The sequence below is a fragment of the Bemisia tabaci genome, chromosome 10, assembly GCF_918797505.1.
Source record: "Bemisia tabaci chromosome 10, PGI_BMITA_v3".
Taxonomy (NCBI): domain Eukaryota; kingdom Metazoa; phylum Arthropoda; class Insecta; order Hemiptera; family Aleyrodidae; genus Bemisia; species Bemisia tabaci.
Genome location: NC_092802.1, coordinates 26,354,874 through 26,376,925, shown reverse-complemented (window position 1 = coordinate 26,376,925; position 22,052 = coordinate 26,354,874). Strand labels below are relative to the sequence as shown.

The window sequence follows — 22,052 nt, the reverse complement described above, 5'->3', positions numbered from 1 at the left end:
TCAGAAAGTGCTGAATTAACTGCTGCAGCAGTTACTTTAACAATGTCGAGATGTAAAAGTAACTGCCTAACTAAGTTGGCAGTGTTAAAAACATGAATAATTTCTTTTATTGAGTATCAAATATATGCTGTGTCCTTCTAAAAAGGAAAAATATGGCCATGATACATTACTCGCTGAAAAATTAAATAACGCAAACCTCATTGCTTTGAGAATTGGAATTATTTATTGAAAAAATAAAAAAATAAAAATAAAAAAAATACCCCTAAAATTTCAAGCAAGCATTTTCAGCCTTTTTGCCATCAAATAAGCTTACGTCATTCTTGGCTTGACCTCCCTCCCTCCTCGCCGCCCACCGTTCTCCAATGTCAGACACCCCCCAGTCCCCCCTTCCCGCTTAAGTGACGTAATTTATGGCCTGCTCTTTCCGTCTCTTGAATTAGACCTCTGGAACGAAAAATTTTAGATCTTAAAGAGAGTGCGTCAGAGAGTTAGATGGATTGAGGCCAAATTTAAGGAGTCGCCGTTTCTATATACAAGTGCGGCAAAGAGAGTATGAACTTTTTGTGCGTGCTTTTTTTAAAGAACGTGTAAAAATCCTGAAAAAAATAGCAAAACAAAGATGGCAAGAAAGAAAGTCATAAAAAAGTGAGCCTTTTTTGCTTCATCTCCGAGTGCCGTAGCATTTCATCAACAAGTTGCCAAAGGTGACGTGCCACAGATTCAAAGAATCGCGAAGTACTTATTTGCGGGTTTTCAATCTACCGTACGCTGAGGAGAACTGTCGCATGAAAAGTCGAATCTTCTCAAATTTTCCCTGGTAAAATTCGACTTTCCTAGAAAACTAGTGAATTTTTTTGTTGAATTTTTCAGAAAAAAAAAGTATTTTCACTTTAATCTGAGCTCCTGAACATTTCAAGGAATAATATTCATGACTCCTAAAGAATGGGCACTTTATTGCAAAGAATTTGACAAAACTCGAATTTTCATGTTACATTTTTCTTTAGCACGGAAGGATTGCTTGTCGATGGGAAAAGCTGACGATGTAAAATTTGAATGACTATTTATATTTCTCGAAGAAAAAAAAGGAAAACGTGGAACTAATTTCCCATGATCCTCTTTAGAATATTTCTGAAAATTAATTTTTCGAGTTTCCTATTCTAGAATTTTCTTTCGCTCTTGAGTTATTTCACCGCGATCCTACTTTTGTTGCAATAAGGAATAAAAATTTGGGCACCAGGAGACCACGGAAATTGGCGGGGACTGCAGCCAATCAGAGACGACTCACCACATCAGTAGCGAGGCGCGATTCATTGGCCATCGATATTTGCCTATTTAGTACCACGGTAAAAAATCGATTATTGGGGTTTCCGTTGCAAAATTACCTCTTAGTAGCCTGTCAAAGTATTGGAAATCTAATTTCTAGGTAACACAAATTTTAAATAGGTGATAGAGACTGAAATTCCTCGCCGATTACTTCTCGACTAATTTGTGCAGGTAACCGTCGTTTTTGGTCATAGCGGCCAAACTTTAGTTCACGTAACAAATGCATTCGTTAGGTATGCTAAAGTTCGAATATTTTACCGCAGACTACGGTTTTGACCAAATTTCAACGTGTATGATCCAAAACTTTAGTGTTCCATATTAACGGAACTTAATAGTCCTTTCAATCGAAAGTTTTTTCTCAAAGCACCATGCAACTAAACGTCCTACGTTTGAGTCATAAGCATTGCCATACTTTTTACTGTACGTGATTTTCCTCTAGGTTTTTCTGTGTTTTTCTAATATTGTTTTTTATTATTATTATACAGGGTGATAAGGGTCTTAAGTCCACACTACCAGCACCTCCCATCATCCCTGTGACTTTTGAATAAATTGAGATAAAGACTCGACTTTTTGAACCCATAAAATTTCAAGGGAACCCCCTTTAAAAAGGCTAAGAACCTTGGGGCTAAAGGGGTGGTAAGGGACTTTTGGATCACCCTGTAGAGATATTTAATACATTTATGAAGAAAAAGACTCACCGAACCGCAGAAAACAAACAGACAACACAAGAGAAAGAAAAACCAAAGCCAAGGTCGCATTTTGGCGAGAAACGGAACTGACAACTAAGTACTGGCAACATTTTCTTTTATACTTCTTGGTATTAGACAGGGTCTGTAGTGTTCCTCTACGTCATCCCTCTGCTTTTTAATTTTTGCTATTTATTTGCTATAGACAAGTATAGCTGAAGCGTGCTTAAGCTATGCATTCATGACTGCAAAAATGTTAATGGAAATTGAAAAGGCCAGCGTGCATGAAGGCGGCTTCAATTGTAATCTTCCGTCGCATATCTAAGGCGCAATGATACAACTATTTGAACTCCTCGGAATGCGTAAGGTATCACGCCGCATTTGAAGGCGTTTTCAAAACAGCCAAGTTCCGATACCCGGATTATCGTTTTGCATAGTTCATATTCTTTTGTTTTATTCCGTAACACTTGTTTATTTTTAATCCTCGTACAAAAACCACCCACTTGCTAAATACAATTCTAGCTAGAGCGCACTTCAGCTATGCATTCACGACTGCAAAAATGTCAAAGGAAATCGGCAAGGCCAGCGTGCATGAAGGCGGTTTCAATTTTGATCTTCCTTCGCATTCCTAAGGCGCAATGATACAACTATTTGAACTCTCCGGAATGCGTGAAGAAATGAATCTTCATTATTAATAAGTTAAATTAAATCAAATAAAGTTAAATTAAATTAAATATCGTTAAATAAGATTAAACAAAGTCAAAGTAAATTAAATATTGAAAATAAATTAAGTTTTTTTTTTTTTTTTTTTTTTTTTTTTCCGCTAGATGCTTTTAACAAGTTTATTTCTCTATATATAGACAGACAGACAGACAAAAATCTCAACACCACGACAGCGAAATTTTGGTACCGCTCAACAAAAGATGATCATTGACATGCGGGCGCAAAAGAAGAGTGCGTCAATGTCTCGCAGAAAATAGAAAATAAAAAAAAAAAATCGAAGCACTCCAGACTCCAGGCCGATTATCTGCCTTTGAATTTCGCAGAACGTTGCTCAACAGTTATTTGTGTCGCAGTGATATTGGGAAAAGAACTCTGAACCCAAATAAGACTGTCTATTTCAACTCAGTAGAGTCAGTCCTCTACCCTATTTGTTGATCCGTAGTTCGATGTTGGTTTTCATGGGGATGGTCCTCTTGGCCATTGCGGCTGAGGTCGGTGGGCGTCCTGACATTATGCAAAACAGTGAAGTGCTACAAGTTGAAGACGAGTTTGCGACGGTGCGTAATAGTGCGGATCCAACGGTAATGATAATTATTGCAGTGGTATGCCCTTACCTACATATAAAGATGAGCCTTTAAAGAGACTTGCCTTAAAAGAGAGGAGGATAGTAGTTTAAATTTCTTAGTAAAGAAGACAATTGATTTCTAAATCCGAAGAGCAGGAAAATTTAATTTCTGTCAAAGTTTATCGCGAAACATATCCTCAACCTCCGGCCAAAGTATCACAAGCGCCATGCGACGTTTAAGAATTTCCGCCACCATTTTATTCTTTAACAGAGAAATTGTTCAACAAAGCTGTCTGAAAATTTCACTGAATTATCTTTGTGCTGTCGATAAAATTCAGTGAAATTTTCAAACGGATTCAACCGAAAATTTCTCTGTAAAAAAATAAATTTATGGCGGAAATTTTGAAACTCGCATGATGACGCGTTTGATATTTGGCCGGATGGTGACTATATCATTACACGTTTTTTTTTTTTTTTTTTTTTTTTTTTTTTTCCCAAACGGATACACAGTTTATGATCTTTGCCAGGTTTTCTACATATGCGGAAAAATTGAGGGCTTCACGCTGCGGGTGAGGTGTCACTCAGATTTGGGAGAAAAGTCAAAGAACGAGGCCCTTTTTATTTCCTACCTTCGATTGTGTTGGTCACGCAGCCTTCGAAGCACCTCTAAAAAAAAGACAAACGGAACCAAAACAAAATGAAAATAGAGCAAATGAAAGGGCACGCGTTATGACGGCGCAGAGACACAACTATTCGTGCCTGGTGGATGTTCCTGTTGCGTCTGCAAAATCGAAGGCGCGACGACGATAGCAGTGAATGCGCAATGCTGCTCTGTACTGCCAATGAGGTGTTTTAATACAGGAGGCCAAAAATGCGGATGTCAATCAGGAATGAGATAAAATAATTAGTAAAATAACTATAAAACTCTCTATAAATTCTGCGGTCGTAGGCTTTTGCCAGAACAAAAAAGATCATCGCTGCGCTGGGTGAAATAGTGAACAAATCATCAGAACGTTATAAAAAAAGTCTGAAATTCACATTTCACTTTAATGAATTTTATATTTCTCTTCTTTAAGTCTCCCTTCAGTTTATTGAGTTATGCTCTTTAAAAATATACCTCCTCTCTGAAAGTTTGGCGACTTCATAAGGATAATCTGACGCTTCCTATGCGCTCGTCTTTAAAATATTTGCCTACAGGGTTAATCGGAAAAGGCACCTCACTTCAATTCCCTAAGATATATTACGCCCAAATAATACTTTTTCGGCGCCCTCTTATCACGCTTTATGCGTTTGCCCCTACGACAAAATCCTACAACTTTTAGATAATATCTCCTCGTTTCCTTTCCTTAACTGAAACAGCGCCTCTTACAATTTGGACGACTACTACATATACATGTTACTATAATTGAAATTTTTGGATTTTTCCGGTCTTAGGTTTAGGTTACGTCAGGGGTTATGTTTTTCGGTCCATAAATTACGTCACCAATTTTTTTCATTTTTTCGACTCCTCCCTCCCTCACCGCATCCAACCGTCATCCACTGCTAGACCTCCCTTAAAAATACATCATCCTTAGTGTACCCTCCCTCATTTTAGGGAAAAACGCAGGAAATCGATAAAAATCAGTGGATATAGTTGGCAGCGTTAAGAGCATGAATAACTCATTTTATTGAGATTTGAGGAAAAGGAAAAATAATTAAGGTCATGATACATCACTAGCTGAAAAATTAAATGACGCAAACTTTATTGCTTTGAGAATAGGAATTATTTATCGAAAAATTCAAAAAAAAAAATTCCATCTCAAATTTCAAGCCAGTATTTTCAGTCTTTTTGCCTTCAGGAAAGCTTACGTCATCCTTGGCTTGACCCCCCCTCCTTCCCTGTCGCCTACCGTCATCCAATGTCAGACACCCCCCTTCCCACTTAGGTGACGTTTATGACGGCTCCTTATAATTTCCCCATAGAATAGTGTGGACTCAGCATTATTCTACCTCTCTGTGCCTGAAACTTCGGGCCACTTTTTTAGTGGTTTATTCTTATGGCGCCTTAATCTATGGATATCATCCCATTAGTGTTATTTCACCCATCTCTTACATTTTGTAGTATTGTTATTTTTCAGCAAAACTTACCGTCTCTGACATTTTTTTCTCACATGGTGTAGGAACGAAATGGGTCTTTTGAGTGTCGAGGGATTTCGTCTGCCTTTCCCGTCTTCCGAATTAGACTTCTAGAACGGAAAATTTTAGATTTTAAATAATTTGCGTCAGAGGGGTTGATGAATTGAGGCCTAATTTAAGGAGTCGTTCCTCATACCAGCTTGTGAGAGAGAAAGAACTTATTTCGTACCTTTTCGAGGTAACGTGTTAAAAGCCTCGCCAAAAAAGAAAGCCTTTTTTGCTTCATCTCTGAGTGCCTTAGCATTTCATTAACAAAGTGCTAAAGCACGCAACGATTCTGACAAACAAATTCATCGTAGTAAAGGCAGGGTTTTTTTAAAGCAAAAATCTCGCATTCGAGTGCAGTTTCGATATCAGTATCGAATGCGATAATTTTCCTCTGAAAAAACCTGCCTTTATCAAGTTGGATTTGTTTGTCAAAGGTACGTTAATTCTTTAGTCCCATGATAACAGAACTGCGACCTCAAAATTCGAGAAAAATGACAAGTAGATGAAAACATGTATCTAATCGATGCGATAAATCGCACGTCGTTCTGACACAAAATGTGGCGTCCATCAAATCACGTTCAGACCGAGTTTAACAAAAAAGCACTCGGTCGTATTTTTTAGTAGCGAGAGAGAAGAAAAAAAAAGTAGTCGAGAGTAGTTTTGAATTGAACTAGTTGTAAATTTTTTCATGTCAAAAATTCAAAGTGGAGGATACGTGTTTAGAGCGTGAATATGACTAAGAATTTGTTCAAGATTGAGTTTTGCGTAGGCTTAAATGCTACTAGTAGCGTTTCTAAAGAAGTCGGTCCGTTTAATGTTCGACCAAAAGCTTGAAGGATGATGCCACATAATGAGTCTTTTATGACGAAAGTAAAAATGTATCTCATCTACTGAAAAATACTAACAGGTCATTTCACACGGACGAAATTACAGTACAGTCATCTCTCGTTATAACCAGTCCGGGGGCTGTTGACCGGGATATGGAAATTCGAATTACGAAAAATCACCGAAAAACATATTTCGAGAAACGCTATAACGGGACACGACGACTGTACGAAATTTTACATAAACATGAGAAGGGAATAAAAATTTCTTCCGGTCAAAGCAATGTTCATGTACGTATCTTCAATTCGTGCTCTGTTAAAGCCTCGCGTCTCTTTTAATATTTCAATGAAACCGGTCTCTCAAATAGTAATAAAAAAAAAATTATTCTCTTCACTTCCAGAATTTACCTGGAAAAATTGAGATTCCGCAAAATTCTCAAAAGCGCGATTCAAATAAGAAATTCTGATGAACTAGCATTTGACGAAAATCTTGGTTTAAATTTATGTAGGCTGCGTTTTGTGATGCAACATTGTAAATCTACATTCCTACCGTTAGGTTTTTTTAAACATGTAAAGATTTGCCCTACGATATCGCAAGAACCTGGAGAAGATGGAGGCCAAGAAGATGGATTTCTGGCGAAGATCAGCCGAAATCTCGAGGAAGGATCACGTAAGGAACGAAAGAGTGCGTGAGATCATGAACGCCGAGCAGAACATCGTGCATGAAATCATGACCAAACAGCCTGTCTGGTATGGTCATGTTCGACGAATGGCGGATGGCAGATTGCCTAAGAAGCTACTAGATTGGGTTCCTCCTGGGAGGAGACGTAGGGCACGTCCAGCAAAACCGTGGATAGATGGCATTCAAGATAAAATTACAAGATGCCATTTACCAAATGACCTCTAGATCGATAGACAAGAATGGCGATTAGGTGTCGCAGAGTGCCCGTGCGCGCTGTAAAAGCGACTTGAATGTACATATGTATACATCGCAAGAACCAGCCATGAAATCCTGCTAAAAATTATAATATTTGTAACACAGGCCTTCATCATACATAGTTTCCTTTCAAGTCTATCTCAACGGTAGGGACCTCATCAAAAGATAATGCGAGACATGCGAAATTGCGGGCGCAAAAAATGTACCTATGCGTCAAGGCATCGCAAAAAAAGATGGAAAAAATCCCCGAAGCACTCTAGGCCCATAATTTGCCTTTGAATTGCGCACTACTTTGCTCATTAGATAATTCCGTCCATACTTCAGCACAGTCGCGTCAGTCCACTGCTTTATTCGTTGATCCGTAGTTCGATGTTGGTTTTCATGGGGATGGTCCTCTTGGCCATTGCGGCTGAAGTCGGAGGGCGCCCTAACATTATGTCAAACGGTGAGGTGCTACAAGTTGAAGACGAGTTTGCGACGGTGCGTAATAGTGCGGATCCAACGGTAATGATAATTATTGCAGTGGTATGCCCTTACCTATAAAGATGAGCCTTTAAAGAGACTTGCCTTAAAAGAGAGGAGGATAGTAGTTTGAATTTCTTAGTAAAGAAGACAATTGATTTCTAAATCCGAAGAGCAGGAAAATTTAATTTCTGTCAAAGTTTATCGCGAGACATGTCGTCACCTTCTGGTCAAAGTATCACAAGCGCCATTCGACAGTTGAAAATTTCCGCCGCCATTTTATTCCTTTAGGTACAGAGAGAGTGTTCAACAAAGCTGTTCGAAAATTTAACCGAGTTTTCTTTGTGCAGCCGATAAAATTAAATGAAATTTTCAACCGGATTCAACCAACAATTTCTCTGTAAAAAAATAAAAATGCGGCGGAAATTTTTAAACATAGCAAGACGCTTGTGCTACTTTGGCTGGAAGATGACGATATTATTACGTGTTTTTCAAATGGATACATCATTTTTGATCTTTGCTGGGTTTTCTACCTATTCGGCAAAATTAAGGGCGAAAATCAGTATAAAGATATCCTCTTTATTCTAATAAAATCATTTTTAAGATGCTTAATGGACGGAGTGAGGAGGGGGAATGAGACGGTCGATGTGCTGGAGTTCAAAGTCTGTAAGTGGGAAAATTCTAATAAAATAAGTTTTAAGATACTCGATGGACAGGGTGAGGAGGGAGAGCAAGAAGAGTAGAAAGCGGCCTTCAAAGGCCTACGTAGTTGGCGTAAATAGCAGGATCTCTCTGAAAAACGAAGAGTATTAAATTGATCTGATTATTCTCGAATTTGAATTTTTCCTTTTTTATCTATTCCCAAGTTGCGGCGGAAGAAATACATGCTGAATAACAAGAAGCAATTGTGGGGAGGAGCAGTTGTCCCTTTCCAAATAGAGGATTTCATGTGTAAGTAAACGTTTAATGGTTTTTTTGTGAAAGTGTGGGTGGGTGAGGGTGGGAGGGGATGAGGGTGTGTAAGTGTGTAAGAGAGTTGGTACGGAGGCTGTAACTGCCGTTCTAAGGAAGTAACGCCGTTTGAACATTTGAGAGTTGCCAAATTTCTTTCGATAAAATGTTCATTTTCGAGGAAAGTTATGAATATTTTTCCTTGAAATTTTCAGGAACATTAGGTGAAATTGCGAGCAAAATTATCTGAAAATTTGGAATGAAAATATTCATCAGTTTACCAGGAAATTCGTGTTGTATCAAAGGTAATTTGGCAATGCCTGGAAGTTCATACGGCGTTTCTCCTTAGCACAGTAGATTAGTGTGCTATAAAGCGTGCAGACTAATAAGTCTGTTGCAGACAAGAGATAGGTGCAGCCAAGTAAATACACTTTAATAAGGTAAATTTGCTCAAAAATTACGATAGGCACATGACAAAAGTCTGAAATCCGCTATTTATCGCGAGCAATCTGCGTGGTTTGTAACACGCTCCTTTAAAGTTACTGCATATGCGAGAATTTTTTCTTGGTGGTCAACAGTTATGTTTGCCCGGAGGGAGACCTTATCTATATTAACAAACAATCTCGCGAACTGTTATAAACTTTCCTATCGTGAGATTCGAAGTGATTCAAACCTTTTGTTTTTGTAAAGTAAAGAAAGGAAAATTAAAAACGTCTGAGAACCATTGTAATCGTGCAGTAGAAAAAGTTAGTGAAATTTTTTGCTTACTCGGGTCAGTTTCTCTAACTTCTCTGCCTGGATAAACCCGGTCGGCGGTGATAAAGAAAAACTGCCCGGAGACGCGGGAAACTTGAAAAAGCGTGTTATAAATTACGAAGATTCTTCGCTAAGGAGTGGATTTCAGACTTTTTTGACGTGCTGAACGTGATTTTTGTGCGATTTTACAGGTTAAGAATATATTTACTCGGATCTAATCGGATATTACGGAAATCCTTAAGCCCTTGTCACACAATCAAACCATGCCATCAATATGTTAAAATAAAGTGCTGTGATTAGTTCAAATCATCGACTAAGCCAATCACAACACCTGATCTTGTTATTTTGATAACTAGTTTTGATCGCGAGACATTATAGCTTTACTGTGACACTATCAGGCGTAAGGTGAGAAAAATCCTCGAAGAGAATATGCCTGCAACACTAAATCGCCATTCTTGTCTATCGAAAAAGCTGTTTGGTCCTAATTGCATTTTATTTCTTTCATACGCGTGAATAAAATCGCGCGCAACAACATAATGTTAGCGCCCCAAACCCGTCTTTTCACCGTCTCATCAAGCCATCAACGCTGGAAAAAAAAAAAAAAAAAAAAAACACCAAACCGCTTTGAAAAGCACATAATTTCGGGTTTGAACAAGTTTATTTGTCTTAAAACTTTAGATAGTAGATGTATATTTAAACCAGTGATTATTAGCAGTTCTTCTCTTGTTTTACATACTTATAAGGGACCTCCGTTCATCACAGACATCTAGTATTGCAAGACGCTATGCGTGACATCATGCAAAAAACCTGCGTTCGATTTAAAGAGAGGAGTGGGGAACAAGACTACGTGTATATCAAGTTCGAATTTGTAGAAAGGTAAGTTCATCGACTGTGTTTGATTTTACTGAGAACTATACCTTTATAGAATGACTGACCAGTCCAGGAACTCTAGTAACGTTTTAAAATGCAGAAATGTTAGGTTTATTCATAAGTAGACATAATATTTAAATCTTGGCGTGAAGAGATGCCTGTGCAACCGCCTAAGAGATGGGCACAGAGCTAGTTCTTATCCCCAGAAGATAATTGAACGAGTTTTGTAGTTTACTTTTTGACCACAGTCCTTCCCGATAAAGACGAATTTTTATTGGATGAATCCCTTTTACGCGGGCAAAACGATAATCCTTGACCAGTAGGAATTAGGTTCCATTCAAAGATAGAAGAAGAGGAAACTCGTGTAAACCTCAAAGCTTGACGTCTAAATATATCGACGGTGTAAGTTCGCCACCACGCATCTCGTTTGCGGTGTTTGAAAATCTCCGGTCCTATTTTATTTTTGTAAAGGAGAACAAATCGACATCATTCCTTGAAGTTTCGGAGAATTTTCTTGGCACTGAGAAGAAGAACCACTGCAGTTTTTAAGAATGGTCGTTGAGTGGTTTTATCATTTGAGAAATTAAATGTGACAGGAAGTCTGCGACGTCGTAAACCGAGAGACGTGGTTGCGGTCTTATACCGTCGATATGCGTATAACATCGTGTTCGGATTTTTCCGTATACCACTGAATAACGTGTCTGTGCTAAAAAATACATAATGCTGAGGAGGCAACCTCATTTTGCCAAGAAGTGTGACGCCTAAAAAATTACCGAGGTAGAATTCAATTAAAAAGAGATGAAAAGAGGAAGAGACGGAGGAATAAGGAGTTAGGTCAAGAGGAAAGCCCGATTCAAGGAAAGAGAAAACGCCTTCAATTGGGAATGATACTGGGCAACACACGGAAGCGTGAATAGTTGTATCACTCCATTATTTAAGGATTTTCGATGGCTGCATTAGCTGCAGACCGAATCTGCGGGGGGAGGGGAGGTGAAGGAGGGGAGGGAGAGAGCTACTTCCACGCGTGGTTGCGGTCTTATACCGTCGATATGCGTATAACATCGTGTTCGGATTTTTCCGTATACCACTGAATAACGTGTCTGTGCTGAAAAATACATAATGCTGAGGAGGCAACCTCATTTTTCCAAGAAGTGTGACGCCTAAAAAATTACTGAGATAGGAATTAAACTCAAAAGAGGTGAAGAGAGGGAGGAATAAGGGATTAGGTCAGGAGGAAAGCCCGATTCAAGGAAAGAAAGAGCGCCTTCAATTGGGAATGATACTGGACAACACACGGAAGCGTGAATTGTTGTATCACTCCATTATTTAAGGATTTTCGGTGGCTGCATTGGCTACAGACCAGATCTGCGGAGGGAGGGAGGGTGGGAGAAGGATGGAAGAGAGCTACTCCCATCTAGCAAGAAGGCGATCAAGCATTGGACTTATTTCATTAGTAATGGCATTGTTTTCGTGCAGCAATTCAAGCTTTCTTCTCAGAAAGAGGGTGGCTACCACCGTAAAGAACAGTATACCCAATTTAGTGTTCGTTAAAAGTGCGATTGCATGAGTTGAGCATGTCGCAGATTTGGAGGATGAAACCTTGGATCTGCTGCATATACAGTGTCAGTCTAGGTGGAAAATTTTTGGGGTGCTGATATGTTTTTGGGACCCCCTCCTCGCCGGTGGGCCACCCTCTAAGACTGGAAAAAAGACTGGTGGAATTGACTGCACTAACACTTGATTTTGGCCCCTCTATAAAGTATGGTGACATACTACTAAAGTACGATTAGGTCAGGTAAAATTATAGTAAAATAAACTAGCAATGTGATAAAGAACACTACAATTCTCACTTCACCATTCACGATGGGCCTGTTGCAAGGTGCGGGGATTTCCAAAAACTCCAAAAATTCTTGGCAAAAATTTTTGGATCTTCTTGGTTTTGTTTTCCCCGCGAAATGGTGCGGACCCAGCACCATTTGTCCACCTTGTTTTTTACTATTAGTCTACTTGATTTTTACACATTGATACCATTGAACGAAAATAACTAGAATTATAGTAGTATTCACCAGAACTCAGGTGATTCCTACCGTAATACGGTAATTGCTACCATACAGTCTGATGTTCTTCACCATAATTGTATCACTGTGTCAGAGTATGGTAAAATCTACCATATTTTTTTCCAGTGTGCTTTTCTACATTTATTTTGCGAAAACTCAACCACGTTTATTTACCAGTCTCGCATTAACGGCATTTTTCTTTCGTAGAGCCTCTCATTCTCATCTCGGAAGAAAAGGCGGCATGCAAGTTTTAGCTGTTAGCAATTGGAGTTTTGAAAAAAGAGCGGTCCTGCATGAGTTGGGGCATGTTTTGGGTTTGGAGGATGAGCATCGACGACCGGATCGAGACCGCTACATCGAGGTTTTATGGGCCAACCTTGATTTGGTAAGACTCAACGCGCAGTGGATTGCGTCAATTAGAGAGATCGGACATAAAATATCTGACGAAAACTGCAAGAGCTTGATGCAAAAACGACTTTTTCGCCCCCCCCCCCCCCTGTAGAATTCCTTCAAACTTCGTCTATCGATTAGTCATGCTTGAGTTCTTCTTTTCCCAAATTTTCAGATCCCCAAAAGAGTTGGGGGGGGGGTGTTAGATGGGGGGGGGGGGGGTGGAAGTCAAAACCTGTGGACCTCGACATCTTTCGAAAGAATAAAGATATCGAGGTCCGGTTTGGACGAAAAATCGTCAAATATTGCATACTTTAAGATCTCAAAGGTCAAAATCCGGAAATCACATTTTCAAACAACATATCGACGGTGAAAGTCGGCAATCACATAACTCGGTTTGCGACGTCGCAGACTTCCTGTCATACTTTATTTTTTAAATGGAAAACCACTCAACGGCAATTCTTTAAAACTGTCATGATTTTTCTTCTCAATGCGAAGAAAAGTCTGCAAAAACTTCAAGAAATAATATCAATTTGTTCTCCTTCAAAAAAATGACGTAGAGGCGGAGATTTTCAGACACCGCAAACGAGTTATATGATTGCCGACTTTCACCGTCGATACGTGCTTCTTTTTCAGTTTCTGAGTCGGGAAAATTTATTTTAAACGAAAGATACACAAAGATCTCAATTTTTTATTTGCACCAAAACCAATTGTTTTAATTGGTTGTCTTTTTCCGCATTCAACGAGTGGTCACATAAGCTGGGGAACCGAACGGTTTCGGAGTTGTGAGCGATTAATGTTTCCGCTCAACGCGCGCTGACCGATTTTCGCGCGCCAAAATATGGTTCCAAAGCCGGCTTTGGGTGTTAATGGATCAGATTTTATGTCCAAACCGTGCAATATACATTTTTAGGTATTCTTGAGGGTCGCCGAGTCCAAAAATTACAGATACTTTCAAAAATTCACTTTTTTCCCGCAGCGCTACTTGAAAGGCCCACCGAAAGTGCCGACCGACCGGCCGCTCAGTGGGCCTTTCAAGTAGCGCTGCGCTGCTTCAAACGAGAAAATCACACTTTGGACACTCGAGTGGAGGCTCATTATCAAGTTTGAAAGTGAAAGTTAACTAACTATGATTGTCACCTTTTTTTCAGGGAGGATGCGATCACTTCAGGAAAGTCGACAGAGAGAAAACGAATTTACTGGGAGAGCCTTTTGATTATAAGTCTATTATGATGTACCATGATACAGCCTACTCCAGTGTAATTATACCTTATGTTCTTTTTAGTTTAGACTTTACTTTTTTTTCTCCACTTTCAAGCGGTAAACTTGTTCGTGACCAAAACCCACTGGAAAACCGAGGAGAAAGCTACGCTGTTTTTGCATCTATAAGAGTGGCTCTAAAATTTATGGAAACTCCAGAGAGCGAAATGTTTAAATTGATAGATTAAGAAGACATAGGGAGTAAGGAGCGATTCTATTGGTTGATATGGGTGGTTCTAATAGACTAGGGAGAAATGGTGGATTAACTACAGGGACTCTAGTGGGTCTCCATTAGTTTGTCTATTACCAATTTCCTTTGTCCATCGCAATCGCCCGCTTCAATAGGATCCCTCCATATCTTTGTTGTCTTCCTCTTCCATAGCTTTGTCTATCAATTTCAACAATCAGCCGCCAGGTGGGCATTGAGGAGGTTTTAAACAAGTTTTAAGGTACGTGTTCAGCAATGAGTCTGTTTCAGAAGAATGCGACAGGTATATTTATGGCTAAAGTGTGAGACCACGTATCTTCACTGCGGTGTTTCAAAATATCTGCCCCCATTCAATTTTCCGAAGAAAACCTAGTCAAATATAAAGTTAGAAATTTCTTTTCATAGAGAAAAATAATCAATTGAGTTTTCAACAAATTAAGTTAACTAGTTTTCCAATTAAAAATGATAGTATCACCAGAACGCTGAGGCAGTGATGGAGGGGATTTATCTACGTTATAACAGAGTGCACAGTTCACCCTTTCATCCGGTGAAACTCTCCAAGTGAGTATGAATAGAGAGTGATTACATTTATAAGCGTAACATTGCAATGATAATATTTCTCAAATGAACATTTCGCCCATCTACTTGTATGGGCATGCGATTTCATAATGACCATAATGAGCAATATTAGCTGTTGGATCAACCAGAATAGCTGTTTAATAAGCCGTGGACGTGACAGGAATTTCTCGTTGGAATTAATACCAGGTAGAATCAGGGTATTAAAGGTTGTTCCTTTTTGTCAAACATAGGTACATTTTTTTGCTGTGAAGAAATTTCCAGTTGATTCAACAGGAATTCCTGTCTCGGCATACTTAACAGGAACGTTTTCCTAAGTACAGGAGACTCATTAGGCGTACATTTACATTGAACTTACTGCAATTTTATTTATTTATTTTTTTGAGAACCTAAATTGTTTTTCATTTTTTCTCGCGGCTACTTAAAAAAAACCCCTAAAGATGAGGAAATGATGAAAGAGATTTATCTACTTCTTAACAGAGTGCACAGTCCACCTCTACATCCGGTGAAACTCTCTATGTAAGTATGCATAGAGAGAGAATATATTTTACAAGCGTAACATTGCGATAATAGTATCTCTTAAATGAATATTTCGTCCCTGTAATTGTATGGGCTTGCAATTTCATAATGACCATATTGAGTAATATTTTTAGCCTTTGGATCAGTCGTGAAAGGAATTTCTCGTTGGAATTAATACCAGGTAATTTCATGGTATTGAAGGTTGTTTTTTTTTTGTCAAACAGACGTTTATTTGCTGTGAAGAGATTTCCAGTTGATTCAACAGGAATTCCTGTCTTGGCATACTTAACAGGAACGTTTTCCTGAGTGCAGGAGACTCATCAGACAAACATTTTTATTGACATTTCTGCTATTTTATTCATTTATTTTTTCGATAACCTAAATTGTTTTTCATTTTTTCCTACGGCTACTTAGGATCCTAAAAATTTAAAAACTCTGGTGTCAAAAACGGAACATCGTGTGCCTACTGAACCGACTACGCAACTGTCTCCTGGTGATATTAGAAGAATCAACGATCTTTACCGGTGCGAGGGTAAGTTGCCTAATCTGTCGCGGTACGAATATACGACGCATGAATATTCGGAATTTATAAAATTTATCCTGATAAAAACCAAATTTTTTAGAAAATGTATATTCCTCCTTCAAGTTTTCTCGGAGGATTTGATCGACAATTTACTACAGCGTATCTGAAGATTCCGAAGAAAAATACCTACAGCAAACCTCTCGAATGTATGGTAATAAACTCACTGGGCACCTTGAATAGACTGATTTAGTGGCTACGTCATTTGGTTGAAATATGAAGAAACACATAACTTTGTTTCTGATTCGCGTCCTTTGCGCCATAGTGGTGAAATATACGTCAATTAGCTCCTTACAATTGAAATTTCTCGTGTTTAATGAGTTCTTAGTTAATTTACTATCGGTCAAATACTAAATTATAATATAAATTATCACAAAAAACTCATGAAAAATGCGTACATTGGTTATGTTGGTTCGTTTTGATTTGAACCCAAAAATCGATATTGTATCGAATGATGTGGTCATACTAAATCAGTCCATAGTTCTCTGTATAGATACCACATTTACATCATTAATGATTGGAATAACCCTCATTTATTAGGCTTATCATGGATTCTGTCACCTGCAATTTGCCTAAAATGTTACTAGATATGCATCAGTCCACCAACATGCACGAATTTTGATCAATCTGGGAAATTAACGGCCATCCCGGACCGTGCTTTGATTGAAAAATCACACTTGTATACAGTCATTAATCCTCTTACTTTGCGTTCCCCCATATTAGGAATCGACCAAAAGCCAAAATTCCCATATGATGTTGCTTGTTCTTTTGACTATAACGACTGCGGTTTCAAAGGGCTAAGGTGCGAGGAACGTAATCAAAGTGTATGGAAGTGGGAAGAGAAACCATATCGAGGGTTTTCAAAACCAGGTGAGTTCAATTTTTCATGTGCATGTGCATAGATTTTTAGCGAGATGAAACGAAGCAAACTAAAAGTATATTCATTGGAGCTTTATAAAAAGTGCTTTTCCGAAAAATCGATTATTAAGGGTTTTTTTTTGCGGGAACACTGTTTATCGATCCTTTTCTGCAGGTTTAAATGTCAGATACATCAATACATTGCAAAGCACTCCACGCCTCCGGTGTGCTTAGCATTTTTCAAGAACTTTTGATTCGCTCTCTGTATTCTAGAGCCCGAGGGAGGATACCTGATTTGGTCTGTAAAGCCTGTCGAAAAACTGATGACGGAGGAAAATATTTGGAGCGTCGGTTTCTATGGAACAAGGCCTCACCACAGCATCCGTGGCCGAGAGGGATGTGTCAAATTCAAGTACTCATTCAATACTGGCGGGAAGGGACGCCACACGCTCAAGGTTAGCAGATAAATTATGTTTGCACCTGTAGCGTATGGATCGGAAAGACAACTTTTTACTTTCCGGAAACTTGTTTTGGATTTGCAAACAATTATCTGATTAGCCATCATTTGCGACGCGGCCGTCCCATGAAAGGATGGCATGTGTGGCTTATCGATGGCAAAACTAACAGACTGTGTTTTCTGTTTTACGGTGTTTAAAACTCTCCGCTCCCGTTTTATTTCTACGAATGAGAACGAAGCAATATCATTCATTAAAGTTTCCATAGATTCTTTCAGTACACAGAGAGGAAAAATTAAGGAAGTTTTAAGAATTAACGTAATAGCAGGTTTCCACCTAAAAAATAAAATCTGACAGGAATTCTGCAACGTCGCAAACCAGATACGTGGTCTGGTAGTTCCGCCGTCAATACCCAGGTAGCAGCGATCCTAAAGTTGCGATTTGATTGGAGAACGTAACGTGATTCTATGGATGTCGATTTATTGCAATATTATCGGATAAATAATTGCCATAAATTGCGATTTCATCTCATGAATTAGATTCTCATGAAGGCGATTTGGTGGAATATTATCGAGCAAAATATTTTGATTAATGGAGAAAATATTTCAATTTTATAGAGGTAAAATTGCGACAAGATTGTGGATGGTTGCTCATATATTGAAGATCCTATAGCAATTTTAGCGCCAACAAATCATACAAAATTCGAGACTTTATTTCAACATATCCGCGATTTCTCCGTTGAGAAATGCTACTTGGGTTATCCATTCCCGCGTCCTTTCTCCATATTATTTTATCTCTAGCCATGAAAATCATCTAAAGTAGTTAGATGGATCGTTTTGCTTCTGAGTGATGGCTATGTGAGAAAACATAGGAAATTAGTTGGATTTTACACACCTAATTTTTCTATCATCTTATATGGTAATGATCCACCCCAAGTGCACAAACATTTCAAAATCACGAGTTGAGAAACGCTAACTCCACGAGTTTTAATATTAGATCCGAACACACCTTTGCAGTGTGCAGCCAGCGCAGAACGCGTATTAGCGCCTACAAGACTGCGTGGATACTTCTCGCATTGCGCGCACACCACGGAGGATACTTCACGCATTGCTTGCACACGACGCGACGGTCTATATGCGCAATGTGTGAGGTATTCATGCAGTCTTGTAAGCGCTAACACGTGTTAAGCGCTGGCCGCACTGTTACTCAAAATCGCAGAGTTAGCATTTTGTAATTCATGCTTTTGAAATTCTTGTCCATTCGGTACGAAATATTTTAATTAAAAATTATAGGCTAAAGGAAAATATACAGTGTGTTTTGCAATCTTTTAACTAGTTCACAGCCTTTGATGACTATTAAAACACGGAATTTTTTATTTTATTTTTGTGATTTTTTCTTTAACAAACTAATACCACTGCGTTTCTCCGTTGAGAAGTGCTACTTGGGTATGTGGTGTGTTGGTAATGTCACTAAATACCAAAGTGCGCACTGTACGAGCAACGTCTATGCATGTCATTGGTCGATTTTACCTGCAGTGGTTTCGATTTCTTCGAGATTAAAAAGAAAAAGTTTGGATAAACTGATTCCAATGTAAACAGTAAGCGCGCATCTTCCATTCTCTGATTGTTTTGGTGATTTTAAAATTTTCTTCAATACATTCATAATATTCTGCATGAAAATGTTGAGAGGGACGGTAAGTCTTTCAGAGCTCTCGTTAGGTACTGGACTGTCGCAGGAATGACGAAGCAACTAAATTAGAGTAATGTATCTGGAAATTAACATGATTTAATTTTTATTTTTAATTGTCAATGTTTATTTTTTATACCTTGTTCTAAATTATTCACTGCTTTAGTTACAGAAGGTGGAGCTGGAGTCGCCATTCGATTCCACATTTCTCGGTTACAGCGCAAAATCTTCGTCTGTCATTTGGTCCGATAGTGTATTTCGTCGTCGAATTCCTAAAAAATCAACAGCTGCTGAATGGACTCAAGTATCGATCCCTGTGAACGTTTTAAATCCATTTTTGGTAAGATGACCATTTCAATCTCTAATGTGGGAGGGGTCGAATCTCTATGGTCGCACATCGCTCATTAACCTACAATATCAATGGCTAAAGTTAAAAAACTGCGTAGTTCGATTGCAACATGTCAATGCGCCAACCATGTCCAATTTTCTCATTATTTTACTGTCATTTTTGTCGGGAAGTAAACAACCAACCAAAATGTCTTCTTGAAGCTACCTGAGATTTTTTTTTGAAAATGGGGGAAGAAAATTCATAAAAATTTGGATTACTCACAGGGTATTTGAATGTGAAAAAAAGTTCCTTTAATGTTGTAAGAGCCGCCTCTTAGCGCCTCGCTTCGCCCCCTCCTATACCTTTTTTTGATAGACCTCTCTAAACAGCAACTTTCTACGTTCCATATTAGCCGACAAATCGCCCTTTGAAATGGCGAGTTTTTGACGTCATTCATGCACCGCGGTAGTGACACCCTTACTTTCTTCCACCTTGCTTGTATCATACAGTATGACGTAACTTTACACTGGTTGTTCAAAGAAAGCTCGGATGGAAGCGAGGTGGAAGAAACCAAGGGTATCGTTACCGCGGTTAATGACGCCAAAAACCCGACTTTTCAAAGTGCGATATCTTGGCAATTATTCAACGTCGAAAGTTGCTGTCTATACAGATCTTATTATTTTTAGCTGACCTACAAAAATCAGGCATCAAAACTTGATTCTGTGACCAGCGCAACTGACCCATTCAGCGAACGTTACTATGCGCCAGCTGTATGCGGGACTCATGAGACATGGGCATGTGCGTGGAGCGACGTGGGCAGGGCTCATGAAAAAATGGCTTGGAGCGCAGTTTCATGGCCTCATCGTCGCATCTGACGTCACTGGCGTTTTCTAATCCCCACCCTAACTAGCGCATCCCATCTTTACTACCTGTACGTAATTCTGTTTGGTGGAAATACGTCCCCTTTAACATTGGTTTGGAATTTTCAGCTGGATTTTGCCACAATTTTGGAGGAAGGAGTCGGCGAGCATTGGGTGAAAATTGACGACTTCGAAGTTCGATACAAGCCATGCGCGGACCTCAGCCTCAGCCCGTCGGATTCAAGGAGATCCGACACGACTCAGATTCGAAGCAATTTTCAGAAGAAAACCAGTTGGTTGAAGACTTGCTTCTGGACAAAATTGAAACGGTCCTCCAGGAAGCCTTCGAAATCCCCACAAAGAATGCCTTCGAGATTTTACCTGTCGTCTCCTTCTATTTCACCAAGGAGATCATTAAGAGATACGCTTCCTCCGTTTGATGGTCACAATCCTGTCAAATCCTCCGCCCACCAAAGAAATAGAGCGGGGATAAAGCAACGCTCTTGTGTATAGCACGGTCGGGATTCAAAAGATCGAATAATATAAGAAGCAACCAAATCAGATTTTGTGGAAAAAATCAGTCAATGTTTGAAGCTAATTGTCTGAGAATGCTCTCTCTTAACAAAATTTCAAAGTCCGAAAACTTTTATTTATTATTATGATTAAAAGTAAAAAGACGTTGATATGAGATATATGTATTGCTTACAACAAAACAAATACATTGATACATTGATTCAAATGCATATATTAGTACGTTGATTGCAATATATTGATAGTTTTTGAAGTATTATCCATTTTATTTCTCTGTTTTTGAGAGTCAGAAATACTTTTTTTGACATTTCCATCTTTTCAGAAAAAACTGACACTTTTTCAACCCCCCCCCCCCCCTCCCTTAATCAATCACATGTTCCCAATCGGAAATTTGACCTTGGTACAAGCTTAGTATGACATTTTTTCACATTTGAATAGAGTTGCCAAGCTTATCTTGCTAATGTTCCCACAATGTTAGCAGGACATTTATTTTACCTCTGGGACAAGCTTGAGCCCAAAGATTGTGCCAAGGTTAGGTTTGTAAGACTGCTCCAAGCCTATCCTGACAATATTGCCACAATATTGGTGGGACATTATTTTACTTCCGAGACAAACTTGGATATTCAATATTGTGACAATGTTATGTTAATAATATTGCTCCAAGCTTGTTCAGCGGTTATTCTGATCATGATGTTGCCATAGTCTTGATGTTAAAATATTGCCATAGTATTGGCAGGATATTTATTTTACCTCTGAGACAAGCTTGGATTTCCAATCTTCCCTCTGAGGCAAGGTAGGCGATAGAACGCCGTATTACCTGCCGTCCTCGCGGAAGAAATTTCTTAGCGTCGCAATGCCTACAATGTAGGCATACGGAACATTGGAGTGCCGAGGAACCTTCCTAAGTCAGCTACTTCCTTGGCTGCTTGCACTGGCTGAAGTATTCAACTTGGATCCCACTTGTAACGGGCACTGCCCAGGCGAAACGAGAACCAGCCCCATTGACGGGGCGGCCGCGCGCGGACCGTTGCCAAAAAGCTCCATTTGAGCCCTTGGCCTAAGAATATCGATAAGATGGGTTAGACGCCTATGGATCATGTGCCTATTACGTCATAAAGCGAAAGGTCGCAGTTTTTGCCCTTTAATTTGCCCTTAAAGGGACCGCAACGGCAGATCCGCGGCGAGCGCGCCCTGGTGGCGGAAATAGCAAACGCGGTCGAATTGTGCTCGTCGCGCACAATATTGTGTTAATCTTATGACAATATTAGAAACAGAAGCCTAAAATGTTTATTTTCTTAATCTTGTGACAATGTTAAAGTGCGAATATTACTACAATGTTGTAAAAATAATGTTAGCATAATATCAATTCAGCAGTTTTAGATATCCAATATTGTGTCAATATTATGACAATATTACGAACAGAAGCCTGTTATGTTTGTTGTTCTAACGTTAATTGAATGTTAACATAATAACAATACCGCAGT

The 22,052-nt window shown here is 39.1% G+C and overlaps 1 protein-coding gene across 1 annotated transcript; it reads left to right on the top strand.

Annotated features, from left to right (window-relative positions):
- Positions 1 to 7,491: 7,491 nt before the first annotated feature.
- On the top strand, positions 7,492 to 20,780 carry LOC109044400 (bone morphogenetic protein 1-like). The gene is made up of 9 exons (XM_072304968.1): positions 7,492 to 8,634; positions 10,134 to 10,266; positions 12,525 to 12,702; positions 13,859 to 13,966; positions 15,685 to 15,802; positions 16,574 to 16,720; positions 16,982 to 17,163; positions 19,016 to 19,189; positions 20,167 to 20,780. Exons 1-9 carry the CDS (start codon positions 8,568 to 8,570, stop codon positions 20,548 to 20,550), a joined length of 1,491 nt encoding a protein of 496 aa, XP_072161069.1. The 5' UTR covers positions 7,492 to 8,567; the 3' UTR covers positions 20,551 to 20,780.
- The last annotated feature ends 1,272 nt before the right edge of the window (positions 20,781 to 22,052 follow it).

Bases quoted from the DNA above. Each gene is read 5' to 3' on its own strand.
- LOC109044400 (XM_072304968.1), top strand. From the start codon at position 8,568: ATGCTGAATAACAAGAAGCAATTGTGGGGAGGAGCAGTTGTCCCTTTC. The intron at 10,267-12,524 runs GTAAGTTCATCG...TTTCTTTCGTAG, and splicing joins AAGTTCGAATTTGTAGAAAG to AGCCTCTCATTCTCATCTCG. The intron at 15,803-16,573 runs GTAAGTTGCCTA...CCCCCATATTAG, and splicing joins CGATCTTTACCGGTGCGAGG to GAATCGACCAAAAGCCAAAA.